Below are 15,982 nucleotides of genomic sequence, written 5' to 3'. Positions count from 1 at the left end.
AACAAATGAATAAGACAGAGCAGGTAATGTCACCATTCATTTACAGAAGCTAAAATGAATTATTCAGGGGTCAGAGTGAACCTTGCTCTCCAAGTTCTTAGCCTAAAATCCTTGTTGCTATACCACTCTGTTTTTGCCAGAAGTGTTGAAAAAGACACTTTGCTACTTTGCTTAGTAATGAAGTTTTCCTGTTCTCTCTTTTCCTCCTCCTGCCCCCATTCTTCAGAAGGCAATGCTAATAAGTAACAGAGTTAGAAGAAATGAGGCAGCTACAGAGAAAAGAAAAGCAAAGGATGCAAATAATATACACACAATATTCAGTATAGTGCCTCACAGGCAGCTGAAGCCAGAGCATCTGGGTTTCGCTCCAGACTTCACCACTGGCAACGTATGGAAAGTCATGTAACCTCTATGCCTCAGTTTCCTCATCTGTAAAAATGGCAGTAGCTAACTCACAGAGTTTTTCTGAGGGTGAAATTACTAATTTGGGGTGTTTTTGTTTGTTTGCTTTTTAAAGACAAGAGTCTCACTCTGTTGCCCAAGCTAGAATGAGTGGTGCGATCACAGCTCACTGCAGCCACGACCTCCTGAGCTCAAGAGATCCTCCCACCTCGGTGTCCTGAGTAGCTGGGACCACAGGTGCGCACCACCATGACCAGCTAATTTTTAAAAATTTTTTTGAAGAGAATAGGACTCACATGTTGCCCAGGTTGGTCTTGAACTCCTAGGCTCAAGTGATTCTCCAACCTCAGCCTCCCAAAGTGCTGGGATTACAGCATGAACCACATGCCTGGCCTTACTAACATATGTAAAGTATAAAGAACAATGCTTGGCACACAATAAGTGCTACTAAAGTGTTAGCCATTAATATAAATTATTAATAATTTTGTATTACAATGGCAACACAAAATTAGCCTGTTCAACCCCTACTTCTCCTGTCAAGATATTGCCTCTGTAAAAGGCCATGTTGAGCACCTCTAATAACCCTTTTCCTAACATTCCAAGACAGGTTCCTACCTAAAAGCATAGTAGGTTTAAAATACTCATATCAGAGTAAACCTTGTCACACTCTTACATAAATTTTGCTCAATAAAAGTAAATTATAACTGATGAAAGTAGATGTTCTTTCATTTTTTTTTTAAGAGACAGGGTCTCCATCTGTCACCCAGGCTGGAGTTGGAGTGGTGTGATCATAGTCCACTGCAGCCTCAAACTCCTGGGCTCAGGCGATTCTCCTGCCTCAGTTTCCCAAGTAGCTAGGACTGCAGGCATACACCACCACACCCAGCTAATTTTTTAATTTAAAAAACTTTTTTTTTGTAGAGACGAGGTCTCACTATATTGACCAGGCTAGTCTCAAACCCCTGGCCTCAAGTGATCCTGCTGCCACGGCCTCCCAAAGCACTGGGATTAAAGGCGTGAGCCACTGTATCGAGACTCACATTTATTATTAAAAGCATCTATGCGTTTCATCATGTTTAACTCCCATTTTAACATGTATTGTTTCAAAAACTTACTTTAGAACTAAATGCAAGTTAGCAGACAGCCGAGGATCTGTAAATTGTGTTGTTCTGTTGTTATGGTCAACGAAATAAACTCTGCCTGTTGCCGTATTACGGATCTCCCATCCAGGAGGCAATGGACCAAGCTCTTCACAATTGATGTTGCTAAGATCCCTGCAAAAACAAATATAAAATAAAAAATACCTCATTGCTCGCCCTGCTGAACCAAGCAAGTGTAAATGACACAGAACAATTCCGCAAAGTGTGAGAAAATGTATTGTTTCAGAAACTTGAGATGTTCAGCTGGAATCTTTAATTCCCAATGGTTTAATAAACTTTCATCTTCAAAGCCCAATCCATAAATGGCTCAGAAAAACTTATCACATAGCCTACATTTTTTAGTAATTTCCTAGGCTTTAATGTAATACAGATTTAAATTAATATAAAATCAATCACAATATTTGCCAACATAAACTGTATTTCAATACGTGTTTGACAGGAAGTAATTTTACAAGTGTCAGTGATATAAAGAATTAAATGCTTTCTAAAATTTCCCTTCATTTCTTTACTATACCATAAAATTTGCATAAAATGTCCATCCCATAATTTTAAGCTCGCCAACAAAGCAAAACTGGAAATGTTACTGAAATTATGATCCTGAAAATAATCACAGCATATTTTTAAAGAATAAACTGCAATTCTAAAATCTGTAAAGTTAGTCAATGAAGAACCTGTTTAAGATACATTACCAAGAGTGCTCTAAGGGTTACCACTGCAATAAGAAAAGCTAAGATTTTTAATGGACCAAAGACTATTGCTATTATATTATACATTCTTAAAATACTAGTATATATAGAGAAGGATTTATAGGGCCTTAAAGAATGAGTTAAGGAGCTTCCAGGTTGGTGAACACACTGAGGTACTGGACGGTGGCCTGCCCAGAGAGGGCATGGTAGCTCCTTGCCCTCCCCCCATACTGTGTCCTAAGCATTGCTTCCATTTGGCTGTTCCAGAGTTGTATCCTCTATAATAAACTGGCAATAGAACTGAAAATTCTTATCCTCTACACTGTTAGAAAAAAATATTTCAGTGAAGCTTCCAAAGTGTGGAAATTGCTGTTGTCATCCACCAGAAGAGAAAAGTCACTGCCCTTGGTGACATAATTGAGACTGCGTGTAACAATGTATGATATGATCAGGTCATTTCCTGCCTTAAATGAATACTTTAGGTTACCAGAGCCATGTGTAAATACCAAAGAAACGACATACTCTGAAAGTGACCAAGCAAACTCAAGCATCTAGATAGTAAAACTGTTTTTGTGGTCCTCTTTTTATTAAAAAAAAAGAGGAGGAGGAGGAGGAGGGGGAGGAGGAGAAGATAAAAGCAGCATGTTTATGTAAATTTAAATTGTAACAGATAATTATAAGTAATCACAAATTTCATCAAAACCACATTTTAAAAGTTATACTAGAAAAATGTTTTTCCTGAGATGACCTCTCCTTAGTCATCGTGAGACCAATGATGGGCACACAGGGACCTATATTTGCCAAAGCAATGATTCTGACTTCTGTTATAGGTGTTCCAAGAGACTCCTGCTACAGAACAGCTAAAGTGTAGGAAAAAACACTATTTGAAACACTGCTAGTCTCAAAAGAGGCAAGGGAAAGTTCCAAGAATTCTCCTCAAATTTAAAAAAAAAAGGGAGTTCGGGGGACTGAGTAAAGATGGTACCTGAGTGGCAGGTAGGCAGAAGGGCAGGCCAGCAGCAAGACTGGGATAGGAAACCTAAAGCTTCCTCCCCAAGCTGAGAATTCAGGGAGTTCAGCCTCCCAAATTCAGCCTCCCAAAGTGCTGGGATTATAGGCATGAGCCACTGCACCGGCCCCAAATAGATTTTTAATGGTTTAGAAATGAAAAACAGGAGCTGGAGGACATTATCCTTAGCAAACTAAAGCAGGAACAGAAAACCAAATATTGCATGTTCTCACTTATAAGTAGGAGCTAAATGATGAGAACACACGGACACATGGAGAGGAACAACAGGTACTATGGCCTATCAGAGGGTGGAAGGTGGAAGAAGGGAGAGGATCAGCAAAAATAACTAATGGGTACTAGGCTTAGTATCTGGGTGACAGAATCATCTGTACAACAAACCCTCATGACACAAGTTTACCTATAACAAACCTGCACATGTACCCCTGAACCTAAAAGTTAAAAAAAAAATTAAAATAAAAAATGAACAATTCTACTGATAAAATGTAGAATTTCATTTCATGTCATTTTATTTAGAATTTTATAAATCTACAGTCATACATGGGAGAGCGCTAAAGCACTGATTAAAAGAGCAAAACACTAGAAATAATCTTTATGTCTCACTGGGAGCTGGTTAAAGAAAAATGGAATGTTATACAGTCATACAAAGTAACACAGATCTGTATTTCAAGACTACAGTCACTCAGTATGCAATATAACAAATAACAAGGCATTAATCATTGTTTTAAAGAGAAATGCAAAAAATGATGAAATGAGATTTCTTGGATAAATCTAGGTATCCTGGATATCTTTAAATAAAGTTTGTTTTAAAGAGTCTGACTTTGCAATTTTATAAATATCTTTGAATAGTGATATTGTAATAGAATCTAAATATTTATAGTATACTTTCATAAAAGATCTTCCATACAAAAGGCATATTTGCTAAAGGATCCTCCAAAACAAAAGATGTAAGTTTTTAAGGTAATTTGGGGGATACAGAATAAGAAAAATAATCCCAAGTGTTATTTCATAAAATCATCATTCAAAATACATGAATACTCAACAAGAGATATTCTTAAAGCTTTGCAGAAATCCTTTACTCATTAATAAAAACCTGACATGTTTCCTCTGGAATAAGAGCCTATTACCAACAGTGGTGCTGAAATCTGTCTCAATTTCAATTTCTGTTGCCAGCTTACATACTATTCTTTCAACATATAACTCAAGGTCAACTTTCTCACTATTGTAAATCATTTAGTTAAAAAAAAATGATCACTGTTATTCTATACATTTCCTACAAATAATTCCTAATTATTTTAAAGAAAAGCTTATTATTGACCTTCAACTAGATAAACAGAATCCAAAAAGCTTCTTACAATTTATATAATAAAACTGATTTTGAAAAGTTAGGCCCTTGGATTTTTTTTTCTTTTTTTAGTAAGCTTAAAAAAAAAAAGTAAAATTTCCTCCCCACTACTTTTTATCTATTTTTTTTTTTTAGAGATGGAGTCTTGCTCTGTTGCCCAGGCTGGAGTGCCATGGTGCGATCTCGGCTCACCACAACCTCCACCTCCCAGGTTCAAGCAATTCTTCTTCTTTAGCCTCCTGAGTAGCTGGGATTACAGGCACATGCCACCATGCCTGGCTAATTTTGTATTTTTAGTAGAGATGGGTTTTCACCATGTTGGCCAGGCTGGTCTCAAATTCCTGACTTCAAGTGATCCTCCTGCATCAGCCTCCCAAAGTGCTGGGATTACAGGTGTGAGCCACTGTCCCCGGCCCCCACTACTTTTTAAAAACTAACAGCTTATATTGTCAAGACATGGAAATGGCAACCTTGATAAAGTAATGAGTAATAGCACATTCCCTTGGTTGCCACCCTCAAAGAATTCTGAGATCTAAAACACAAAGTAAGACATTTTCATAATCACAGTTTTATTTATAAATAGAGAGTATCAAAGCAACCCAAGACTAGCTAGTCACATCTGTTTTTTATTCAAATACACAATAGAGTCCTGAGCATAAGCTTTAGGCAGGAAAAAAAAAACAACCTTCTGTGGGTTGTTCTGGGGGGTTGTTTTGGAGGAGGGGGGCTGCTGTGCTTAACATAAAATATCCACATCCTACAAATCCTTTGTATGTGCAACATACAAAGTTGATTTATAATTTAATTTAGAATTCAAGCTTTTTTCCAGTTGCAACTGGACTACTTGGTACTTTGCATCTGTTCATTAAAAAATAACTCAAAATAGGGCCAAGCACGGTGGCTCATGCCTGTAATCCCAGCACTTTGGGAGGCCGAGGTGCACAGATCACTTGAGCTCAGGAGTTCGAGACTAGCTTGGGCAACATGGCGTAACCCCATCTCTACTAAAAATACAAAAATTAGCGGGCTATTGTGGCGCATGCCTGTAGTCCTAGCTATTCAGGAGGCTGAGGTGGGAGGATGACTTGAACCCAGGAGGCAGAGGTTGTAGTGAGCCAGGACTGCACTGCTGCTCTCCAGCCTGGACAGCAGAGCTAGATCCTGTCTCAAAAAAAAGAGAGGGAGGTAGGCAGAGAGAAAACAATGTTCCAAAAATTATGGTAAATCACTAAATTTATTTGTGTGTCATTTCATCTTTTTGAAGTTAAAAGTAATTGACATTTTGGTTAGTAAATGCAATATCTGCAGCTGAAATACACAAGTTTGGATATTTAAATTAAATTCGGGCCAGGCACAGTGGCTCACGCCTGTAATCCCAGCACTTCGGTAGGTCGAGGCGAGCAAATCACCTGAGGTCTGGTGTTCAAGACAAGCCTGGACAACATGGCGAAACCCCGTCTCTACTGAAAACACAAAAATTAGCTGGGTGTGGTGGCAGGTGCCTGTATTCTTAGCTACTCAGGAGGCTGAGGCAGGAGAATCACTTGAACCCGGGAGGCGGAGGTTGCAGTGAGCTGACATTGCACCACTGCACTCCAGCCTGGACAACAGAATGAGACTCCGTCTCAAAAACATTAATTAATTAATTAAATTACGTTGTTTTCTAAAAATGAAATTTTATTAAGGAACACATAAAAGAACATTGAATGCATTTATGAGGTTAAATTTTTTAAAGATTTTTTTTTTTAAGCTGAACCATAATTAAGAATATTAACCTACTACCCGTTTTTAAAGGGTATGTGTTCCGTTATTCCCCAGGTCAATTTTCTTTTTCTATCCTTTTTTTTTTTTTTTTTTTTTTTGAGACGGGTCTCATTCTGTCACCCAGGCTAGAGTGCAGTGGTGTGATCTCAGCTCACTGCAACTTCCGCCTCCCACCTTAGCCTCATGAGCAGCTGGGACTACACGAATTTTCTTTCTCTTTTTTTGAAATGGGGTCTTGCCCCAGCCATCCCATTACTGGGTATATACCCAAAGGATTATAAATCATGCTGCTATAAAGACACATGCACACGTATGTTTATTACAGCACTATTCACAATAGCAAAGACTTGGAACCCACCCAAATGTCCATCAATGATAGACTGGATTAAGAAAATGTGGCACATATACACCATGGAATACTATGCAGCCATAAAAAAGGATGAGTTCATGTCCTTTGTAGGGACATGGATGAAGCTGGAAACCATCATTCTCAGCCAACTATCGCAAGGACAAAAAAACAAACACCGCATGTTCTCACTCATAGGTGGGAATTGAACAATGAGAACACTTGGACACAAGAAGGGGAGCATCACACACCAGGGCTTGTTGTGGGGTGGGGGGAGGCGGGAGGGATAGCATTAGGAGATATACCTAATGTAAATGACAAGTTAATGGATGCAGCACACCAACATGGCACATGTATACATATGTAACAAACCTGCACGTTGTGAACATATACCCTAGAACTTAATGTATAATAAAATAAATAAATAAATAAATAAAACACTAAAAAAAAGAGAGAGAGAGAAATGGGGTCTTGCTCTGTTGTCCAGGCTGGAGTGCTGTAGCGCGACCAAGGCTCACTGCAGCTTCAACCTCCATGGCTCAAGCAATCCTCTTGCCTCAGCCTCCCAAGCAACTGGGACCACAGATGTGCTCTACCACATACAGCTGATTTTTAATCTTTGGTAGAGACCAGGTCTATGTGGCTCAGACTGGTTTCAAACTCCTGGGGCTCAAGTGATCCTCATGCCTCAGCCTCCCAAAGTGTTGGGAATACAGGTAAGAGCCACCCTGCTTGGTGCCCTAAGACAAATTTCAAACTCCTAAAAGATACATGTTTTCATTCCACTTTTTTTTTTTTTTTTTTGAGACAGAGTCTCGCTCTGTGGCCAGGCTGGAGTACAGTGGCGTGATCTCAGCTCACTGCAAACCTCCACCTCCCTGGGTTCAAGCGATTCCCTGCCTCAGCCACCTGAGTAGCTGGGATTACAGGCACGCACCACCACGCCCAGCTCATTTTTGTATTTTTAGTAGAGATGGGGTTTCACCATGTTGGCCAGGATGGTTTCGATCTCTTGACCTCATGATCTGCCCACCTTGGCCTCCCAAAGTGCTGGGATTACAGGCATGAGCTACCATGCCCTGCCTATTCCACTTTTTTTTAAGGGGAAGCAGGGGAGGGTGGCTAGGAACTGGTGAGGGAGGGGAGATCTGAGGTGGGATTGCAGAGAAGTAGGCAGGACTTTCTACTAAATGTCAAAACTGAAGTAACTATCAGAAGAGTCAAACTTTTACATAAACTATTTTTAAAAGGTAAAAATTTCTTAAAAATCAAAGAAATCCTAGGTGAAATGGCTCTTTGATGGTCTAAAGAGTGCTTAAAATACGTTCTTACCTGGGCACTCTTGGATCATGCCATGTGCTCACACCAGTCTGTGTATGTAAGAAATACACCTGGCCTTGTTGCGTTGTCCTCTGTTCTGTAAAATTAATAAACACTGATAACAAAGACATTCAGACTGTCCAGATCAAAGACAGTTATATACACTAAGATGATATACTAATAGGGAAAAATCTCCAAATTACCAATCTATTTTATTTATTATCAAAAAAGGGCTTTACAAATCATTTGTTCTGTCTCTTGGAAACAATTTTACAAATGATGAGGGCCACAGGCCAGCTATCCACAAACAAACTAAACTTATAACGTGGCTTAAATACTAAATATGTTGCAATGGAAAACAAATCAAGATTGTCACAATACTAATAACTAAAAAATTTTAAATGATGTATAAAAGGCTCTGAGAAAGAGGCTGGCCAACATTGGGAAGATTTGAGGAGGAACTTCCAGAAATTTTCAAAGAGTCTGGAGGTTGATAATGCTTATTATGCCTAATTTTATACCAAAACTTATGTTTTCTCTTTGCTAGACAAAGGTATATTCTCAAGATTACATTTGAGCTCAAAGAGAAGCAAAACAGATGAGATACTGGGGAGACATTCTATGTCATAAACAGAGATGGAAAAATAGCCAAATTAGAAAGAAGAGGACTAAAGAGCAAGCATGCACACTGGGGAGAAAAAAATCAAGGACAAAATGAACTCAAAATCCTTGGGAAGACAGAGGAAAGGCCAGGGTGAAGAGAACAATCTCTAAAAGGGTTTCTTTATGGTGGGGTTTGTTTTGTCTTTTTTTTAAAACAACAGAACCACTTTTCTTTAGACAAAATCTAATGAGAAACTTCAATACATAAAACAATAAAACTATTACTAATATTTATTAGTATAAATCTAATTTGTTTATAAACATATAATGTCAATAAATTTAAACTTTAAACTTTCACAAATTATAAACAAAATCATATTACTATAGAGGACAGCTATAATAATTTCAGCCTTGGTATCCACTTTATTTTTATGTTTTGGTTATACAATTTTTAAAATTCAAATCACAGAAATATTGTAGAAGTATAACCACTCCCACTCTAAAGAGCTTGCCTTATAATCTCAAAGAGAAATGGCAGGAGAGTATTTCTTCTCAGGTCTGAACATTGATAACGACAGTTAAAATTTACTATGCCAGACACTGTGCCAGCATTTCACGAGATTAGACATCACTGATTTCTTGCAACAAACCTAGATGGCTGGTGCTATTATTTTCCTCTATAGAGGATAAAATTGAGGCTCAAAGAGGTTAAATAATGTGCTCGGTGTTACATGGCCAAGCCAGGATATGAACCTAGGTCCTAGGTCTGTCTGTCACTCAAGCCTATAATTTAATGATTGTGCTAAAAGTTAACCTTTGAGTCATAGCACAGTTAATGGACAAATTTTTTCAAATTAAAGAGCTAAAATACACTTAAAACTAAAATAATCATGCATTTGTAGAAGAGTTTTAAAATATATTCTTGAGTAAAATAAAACTTAGATGTGGCAATTCCCAGTGTTGGTCATTAGATGTCAACATCAATCCAAAGTGGTTTATCTATAGTCTGTTAAGAGGGCAAAGATGTAAGTAACCTTGGTGAGCTTTTGGCAAGAAGAGGAAGTCAAGTTCAGACTATATACAAGGATTCACAAGATGGTATTAAATTAGAAACTTCCGTATTCTATTAGGAGAAGACTCATGTTATCTTCCACATGAAATTTTATAATCTAGGATTTTATATAAGATTGTCATCATTTTATACAAACATAGAAGTGACTCAGTCATTTACAACAATCCAATCAGATAATCCAAAATTACAGACAATACAAATATATGATCAGAAATATGCCTTTAAAATTATTTCTAAATATATATGTCTAAAAAATTATGTCATAGGTTGAACTTCAGATTACCGTTATCAGTAACAATACCATCTTACCTTTCTATACAGTGCCTATTTACAAAACAGTCTCACTTCATTTCGTATGCTTCTCACACTATCTTTGTTATAAACTAGTCATCTCACTTCATTATAGAAGAGCACAAACACTGAGGCTGAATGATGAGCACAAGGTCAAACTGTTGGTTAGGTAGTCATCTACCACTTCAAAGACTTTTCAAAGTTGGGAGGTTTTATATTTATTTTCATGCAGAATCCCTAAGCTCAGATTAATAACTTTTTCAAAATATATTTTCTGACTTCCTCAGCAAGCTGAAATCAGTAAACCACATTTTATTTTTCCTTTGCTAGTTGTCATACCATAGCCTTCTGGTAGGTCTGGAGGAGTATGTAAATGTGTCCTGCTCATGTAATTTCTATGTCGTTGTGACCTGACTCTCCTCTCTGCCAGCCTGGGATCTGAAGACTGTCCACATGTTGCACCATTTGTTCCACTAATTGGAGTGTTCTCATCAACAAAGCAGCTAAGAGGTCTGCCAGGGCTAGAATATTCGGATGCCGGTCTATTGAAAATTAACAAGGAAAAGACATTATCAATTTAGATATCAAAAGTAGAGTTCTCTAGACAATATATATACACTGCAGTAATAATCACTTATCATATCTGAAAACAGAACGACTAATACAAGTATAACGACTTCAAGAACTCTGAGTAAAAGCAAACCTGAAGTCTCTAAGCACCAAAGAAATGCAAATGATAAGCATGTCATCAACTATGTATTTAAATGACTTTAATGATATTTGATATAAAATCCACACGTATCTGTGGATATGAGACTGGCTTACAAAACACTGCTTGATCTAGCTATAGCCTCTCCCTTAGACCTGACTTCCCACCATTCTCCCTCCCACTCTGCTTCAGCCACACTCATATTCTTCCTGTTCCTTGAACTTGCCAAGGTCATTCCACCTGAGAGCAGTTGCTCTTCCTTCCACCTGGCATATTCTTTTCTCCTACTCTCCCTAGGCCTGGCTCTTTTTTGTCATTCAAATCAGTTTATTATTGCCTCCTAAGAGGTCCCTCAGACCTCCCAACCTAAAAAAGTCACCCAGTCATTTGACAATACATCACAAAAGGAAAGAAGACAGTTTGTCTCTTTAAGGGGCTTCCAGTCTACTATTGCAGATCTTTCAAAATAAAAAAATAATCAAGAGTTCATTGTTAAATTAACATGGCAGGGTATGGTGGCTCACACCTGTAATCCCAGCACTTTGGGAGACCGAGGCGAGCGGATCACTTGAGGTCAGGAGTTTGAGACCAGCCTGGCCAACATAGCGAAACCCCATCTCTACTAAAAATACAAAAATTAGCCGGGTGTGGGGGCGGGTGCCTGTAGTCCCAGCTACTCGGGAGGCTGAGGTACGAGAATTGCTTGAATCTGGGAGGCAGAGGTTGCAGTAGGCAAAGGTTGCAGTGAGCTGAGATCATACCACTGCACTCTAGCCTAGGCAATGGAGTGGGACTCCATCTCAAAAAAAAAAAAAAAAATTAACATTTAAAACAACAATCATCCTTTTATACATGTAGAAATTCAAGTTAATTTTGCTGGTTAAATGAGTCAGAAGGAAATGGGTGTTCAAGTGAAACCTTGAACACTGACACAAGTACATATTCATTTGTGCTCAGATATAATAAAAATGGGTACTTCAATAAATTCCTTGGCAGTTTAATACTAGAAATGCAACTTGGCAACATGAGCTAAGCTTTTACCTGAGAATTATAATGTAAAAGAGAAAACCTTGTGATCCAATGAGTTAAGCAATTAGTTCTGTATAAATAAAAGTAGGTGCAGCTAATGAAAAGAATTTGGTATTTTATGCCTAGTGCCAGTCCTGCTCAAGAGGGGGAAAACAGGCAAAACAAAACACTGCACAAGATGGCAAATTTTGTTCTCACTTAAAAGGGTGAGGAGAAGGGGATTCAGCCACACAGACCATTTGTTTTCAGTTACTTCAAAAGCAACTCTTTGCAGTTCCCAAAATTTATCTTGCATCCCAATGTCTTTATACAGTAAGCTCCACGAAGTGACCATACCTGACATTCTTCAAGATTTAGTTCAGAGATTCCTCTGCTTATCAATTTAATTCATTCGATTTTTATTTTATTTTATTTGTTTTATTTTTGAGACTGAGTCTCGCTCTATCGCCCAGGCTGGAGTGCAGTGGCGCAATCTCGGCTCACTGCAACCTCCACCTCCTGGGTTCAAGCCATTCTCCTGCCTCAGCCTCCTGAGTAGCTGGGATTACAGGCACCCACCACCACATCCAGCTAATTTTTGTATTTTCAGTAGAGATGGGGTTTCTCCATGTTGGCCAGGCTGGTCTCGAACTCCTGACCTCAAGTGATCCGCCCACCTTGGCCTTCCAAAGTGTTGGGCTTACAGGTGTGAGCCACCATGCCTGGCCAATTTTTTTTTTTTTTTTTTTTTGAGACAGAGTCTCATTCTATCACCCAGGCTAGAGTGCACGGGCACGATCTTGGCTCACTGCAACCTCCACCACCTATGTTCAAGCAATCCTCCCACCTCCACGTCCCAAGTAGCTGGGACCACAAGCATAAGCCACATGCCCAGCTAATTTTTTTGGTAGAGACAGGGTTTCATCATGTTGCCCAGGCTGGTCTCAAACTCCTGAACTCAAGTGATCCACATGCCTTGGCCTCCCAAAGTGCAGGGATTACAGGCAGCCTCGAAAAGTGCAGGGATTACAGGCATGAGCCACCACGCCCAGCCTCATTCAATAAATATTTATTGAGTACCACTGCAGGCCCTGGAGCTACAATGACAGCATGACCTGTCAAAGTGTTGAAGATCACTTTTAAAAAATAACAATGGCACCTGTTATAAGATCTACTGATCTACAGCAGCAAAAACCAAGAAAAAAAATCTAGTAAAGCTGACAGATAAATAGAAAAGGACTTCAGGAGGGTGGCTGCCATAGATCATGAGAAAATATTTCTATGTTCTTACCGTGTTGGGCGCTCCCATTGCGTAGTTCTTGTTATATGGTTTAGATACTGGATTCTTCCAGAGGCGGTTCTCCTTTCTTCCCAGCTTAAATAAAAATATTGAGTGATAAGGCATTAATAGGAAACTTGGACACAGTGCAACAAGCAAGCCAGTAAGACATCTGCTGTTACAAATCGGGAATGCCAACCCGAAGTATCAATTCACAGAATATAGAATTTTTTCAACTTATTTTAGAACTCTGTAATATATTTTATGGGATTCTGAAGCTTCTAAAGTATTTATGCTGAGGTGTAACAAATATTTTCCATCAGCCAAACTCTGAGAATTTTTAATAATGTCAACAATACACAATTAAATTCATACTAATTACTCCAGAATATGGAAAATGGCTATACTAAAAATTTATTTAACCATAAAATCACGAGGTCTCTTGACTTCGTGATCCACCCGCCTCGGCCTCCCAAAGTGCTGGCATTACAGGTGTGAGCCACCGCATCCGGCCAAAAGCTTTTCAAAGCATTTAGCCTACCCAAACTAATTTTTTAAAAATGAAGACTATTGGCTGGTGCGGTGTCTCACATCTGTAATTCCAGCATTTTGGGAAGCTAGCATTTTGGGAGGCTAGCATTTTGGGAGGCCAAGGTAGGCAGATCACCTGAGGTTAGGAGTTCGAGACCAGGCTGGCCAACATGGTGAAACCCCGTCTCTATTAAAAATACAAAAATTAGCCGGGCACGGTGGCATGCGCCTGTAATCCCAGCTACTCGGGAGGTTGAGGCAGGAGAATTGCTTGAACCGGGGAGGCGGAGGTTGCAGTGAACCAAGATCATGCCACTGCGCTCCAGCCAGGGTGACAAGAGCGAAACTCCTTCTCAAAAAAAAAAAAAAAAAAAAAACATCGAAACAGCTACTTTCTTTTTTTCCTCTTTTTTTTTTTTGAGATGGAGTCTTGCCCCTTCGCCAGGCTGGAGTGCAGTGGCGCGGTCTCAGCTCACTGCAACCTACACCTCCCAGGTTCAAGGGATTCTCCAGCCTCAGCCTCCTGAGTAACTGGGACTACAGGTGCACACCACCACGCCTGGCTACTTTTTGTATTTTTAGAAGAGACGTGGTTTCACCATGTTGGCCAGGATGCTCTTGATCTCTTGACCTTGTGGTCCTCCCACCTCAGCCTCCCAAAGTGCTGGGATTACAGGCGTAAGCCACCATGCCTGGCCAAGACTGCTACTTTCTATCAACTCTTTACCATAATTCATTTAATGAAAAAGAGCCAAATGACTACATAAATGTGATAATATTTCTACAAAGATACTGGCAGAGGTTGAAGGGCTCTAAAAGACAGAAAATAAAGAGATGCTAGGGTATTTTCCCTCCTGTGATTACAATTATAGTACAATAATGTAGGGCAAGTTTAGAACAATAAGCCTTATTACTGCTGGCACTCTCTCAATATTGATTAGTTATTTCATCCTAAATTTCCTTTTCAAAAATACCATAATCTACTTCATATCTATAAAAGAGCTAACAGACATACCTAGAAGCTAAAGTGATCTACGAACAGTTAATTATAGTGATTTTTAACAGTTTAAAAAATGAGTAAATACCATAACCTGGGTATAAAATTTTGTATAAAAAAATAATTGGAGTTAAAATTTAACCATTTATATACTTCAATGGATGCAATTTATTACATGTAAGTTATATCTCATCGAAGTTAGTTAAAAATACTTTGAATGTTAAAAATAAAATCAGAAAAGAGTTAGAACTAGTATCAAAGAGACCAATGATAAAAATCATGACTTTAGAATCAAGACAGGTTTGTGTGTTTTGGCTCTGCCATTTATTATGTGGCCTTAGGCAAATAACTTCTCTCTTAGTTTTTGAGGGTAACAATAATAGTAGCAATAGAAATAATAGTAGCTAATTATTTACTAAGCACTTATTTTATGCAAGACACTGTGCTAAAGTGCCGTACCTGAATTATTTCATTTGATCCTCTCTCAACAGTTTATGAGTATGCTATTATCACTCATACTCTTTTGTAAATAAATATAAACCAAAGCATATGGAAGTTAAATAAATTAAGATCATAAAGCCAACACACAGAAGAGTAAGGATTAGAACTCAGGTGGTCTGATTTCAGAAGCATGGCTATATACTGCCTTCCAAGATGCTATGAGAATTAAATGATATGTACATAAAGTGCTTATAACAGTATCTGCCATATACATGCTCAATGAAATCTTACTATGTTATTTTAATTACTATTACACAAATTATCCATCCCATCCCTCTTAAATATAGCAATGCTTCTAATTTAGCACTTGCATGGCCTGTTTTGAATAATTTAATCAAGCAACATTTTTTTAACTAGATAATATTTACAAGAGAGTTATATTTGTCAAGAAATTTCATTTGTCTCCTAGTCAAAACTCTTAATAACCAAATTTAGCACATCTAATTTGTGGCTTATTTTATAAATTTGTCGTGACAAGATCTTCCATTAATTTTACAATTAGAAGGAAAATCTACATTTAATATACGATAAACACCATTTAATATACAATAAACACCCACTTATTTCTATTCTTTTAAGGATATTATCTATATATTTCTCTAATGATTTCAGTGATGTTAGCTTACCCGTCTGGTAAATCGTTATCAAATAAACGACTGCAGTCCACAACTTGTCCTCCTGTGCCTATTCGGTCTCTGGACTGAAGACTCACTATTAAATGACAGAAATATTACTAAGATTCGTACAACTAGAAAGAACTATTATAATCTAAAATTTCTATCTTCAGAAGACATCTGACTTAGCTTATTTTAATACTTTAGAATGAACTCTTTGGTTTCTACTAAAATTTATAATTTCTTTTCCCATAGATTTTTCCCTTTAGGAGTAATATTAGAATTCTAAGGTTTTCTACGCTTTATTATATTCATGGAAGAAGCCTA

The 15,982-nt window shown here is 38.1% G+C and overlaps 1 protein-coding gene across 4 annotated transcripts in view; it reads right to left on the bottom strand.

Moving 5' to 3' along the window:
- Positions 1 to 15,982, bottom strand: part of SMURF2 (SMAD specific E3 ubiquitin protein ligase 2) — a 115,817-nt gene that overhangs the window by 24,169 nt on the left and 75,666 nt on the right. For all 4 annotated transcript variants that reach the window (XM_031011619.3, XM_063706182.1, XM_055386830.2 and 1 more), the window contains 5 exons: positions 15,668 to 15,752; positions 13,025 to 13,108; positions 10,356 to 10,558; positions 8,063 to 8,147; positions 1,518 to 1,676 (listed from right to left, as the gene is read on the bottom strand). In XM_031011619.3, the coding sequence (XP_030867479.1) occupies positions 1,518 to 1,676; positions 8,063 to 8,147; positions 10,356 to 10,558; positions 13,025 to 13,108; positions 15,668 to 15,752 (616 nt within the window). The remainder of the gene's footprint in view (positions 1 to 1,517; positions 1,677 to 8,062; positions 8,148 to 10,355; positions 10,559 to 13,024; positions 13,109 to 15,667; positions 15,753 to 15,982) is intronic.

This window comes from Gorilla gorilla, chromosome 4 (assembly GCF_029281585.2).
Source record: "Gorilla gorilla gorilla isolate KB3781 chromosome 4, NHGRI_mGorGor1-v2.1_pri, whole genome shotgun sequence".
In the NCBI taxonomy this organism is placed as follows: domain Eukaryota; kingdom Metazoa; phylum Chordata; class Mammalia; order Primates; family Hominidae; genus Gorilla; species Gorilla gorilla.
The sequence above is the reverse complement of the archived record's forward strand: the minus strand, read 5'-3'. Positions and strand labels throughout refer to the sequence as shown.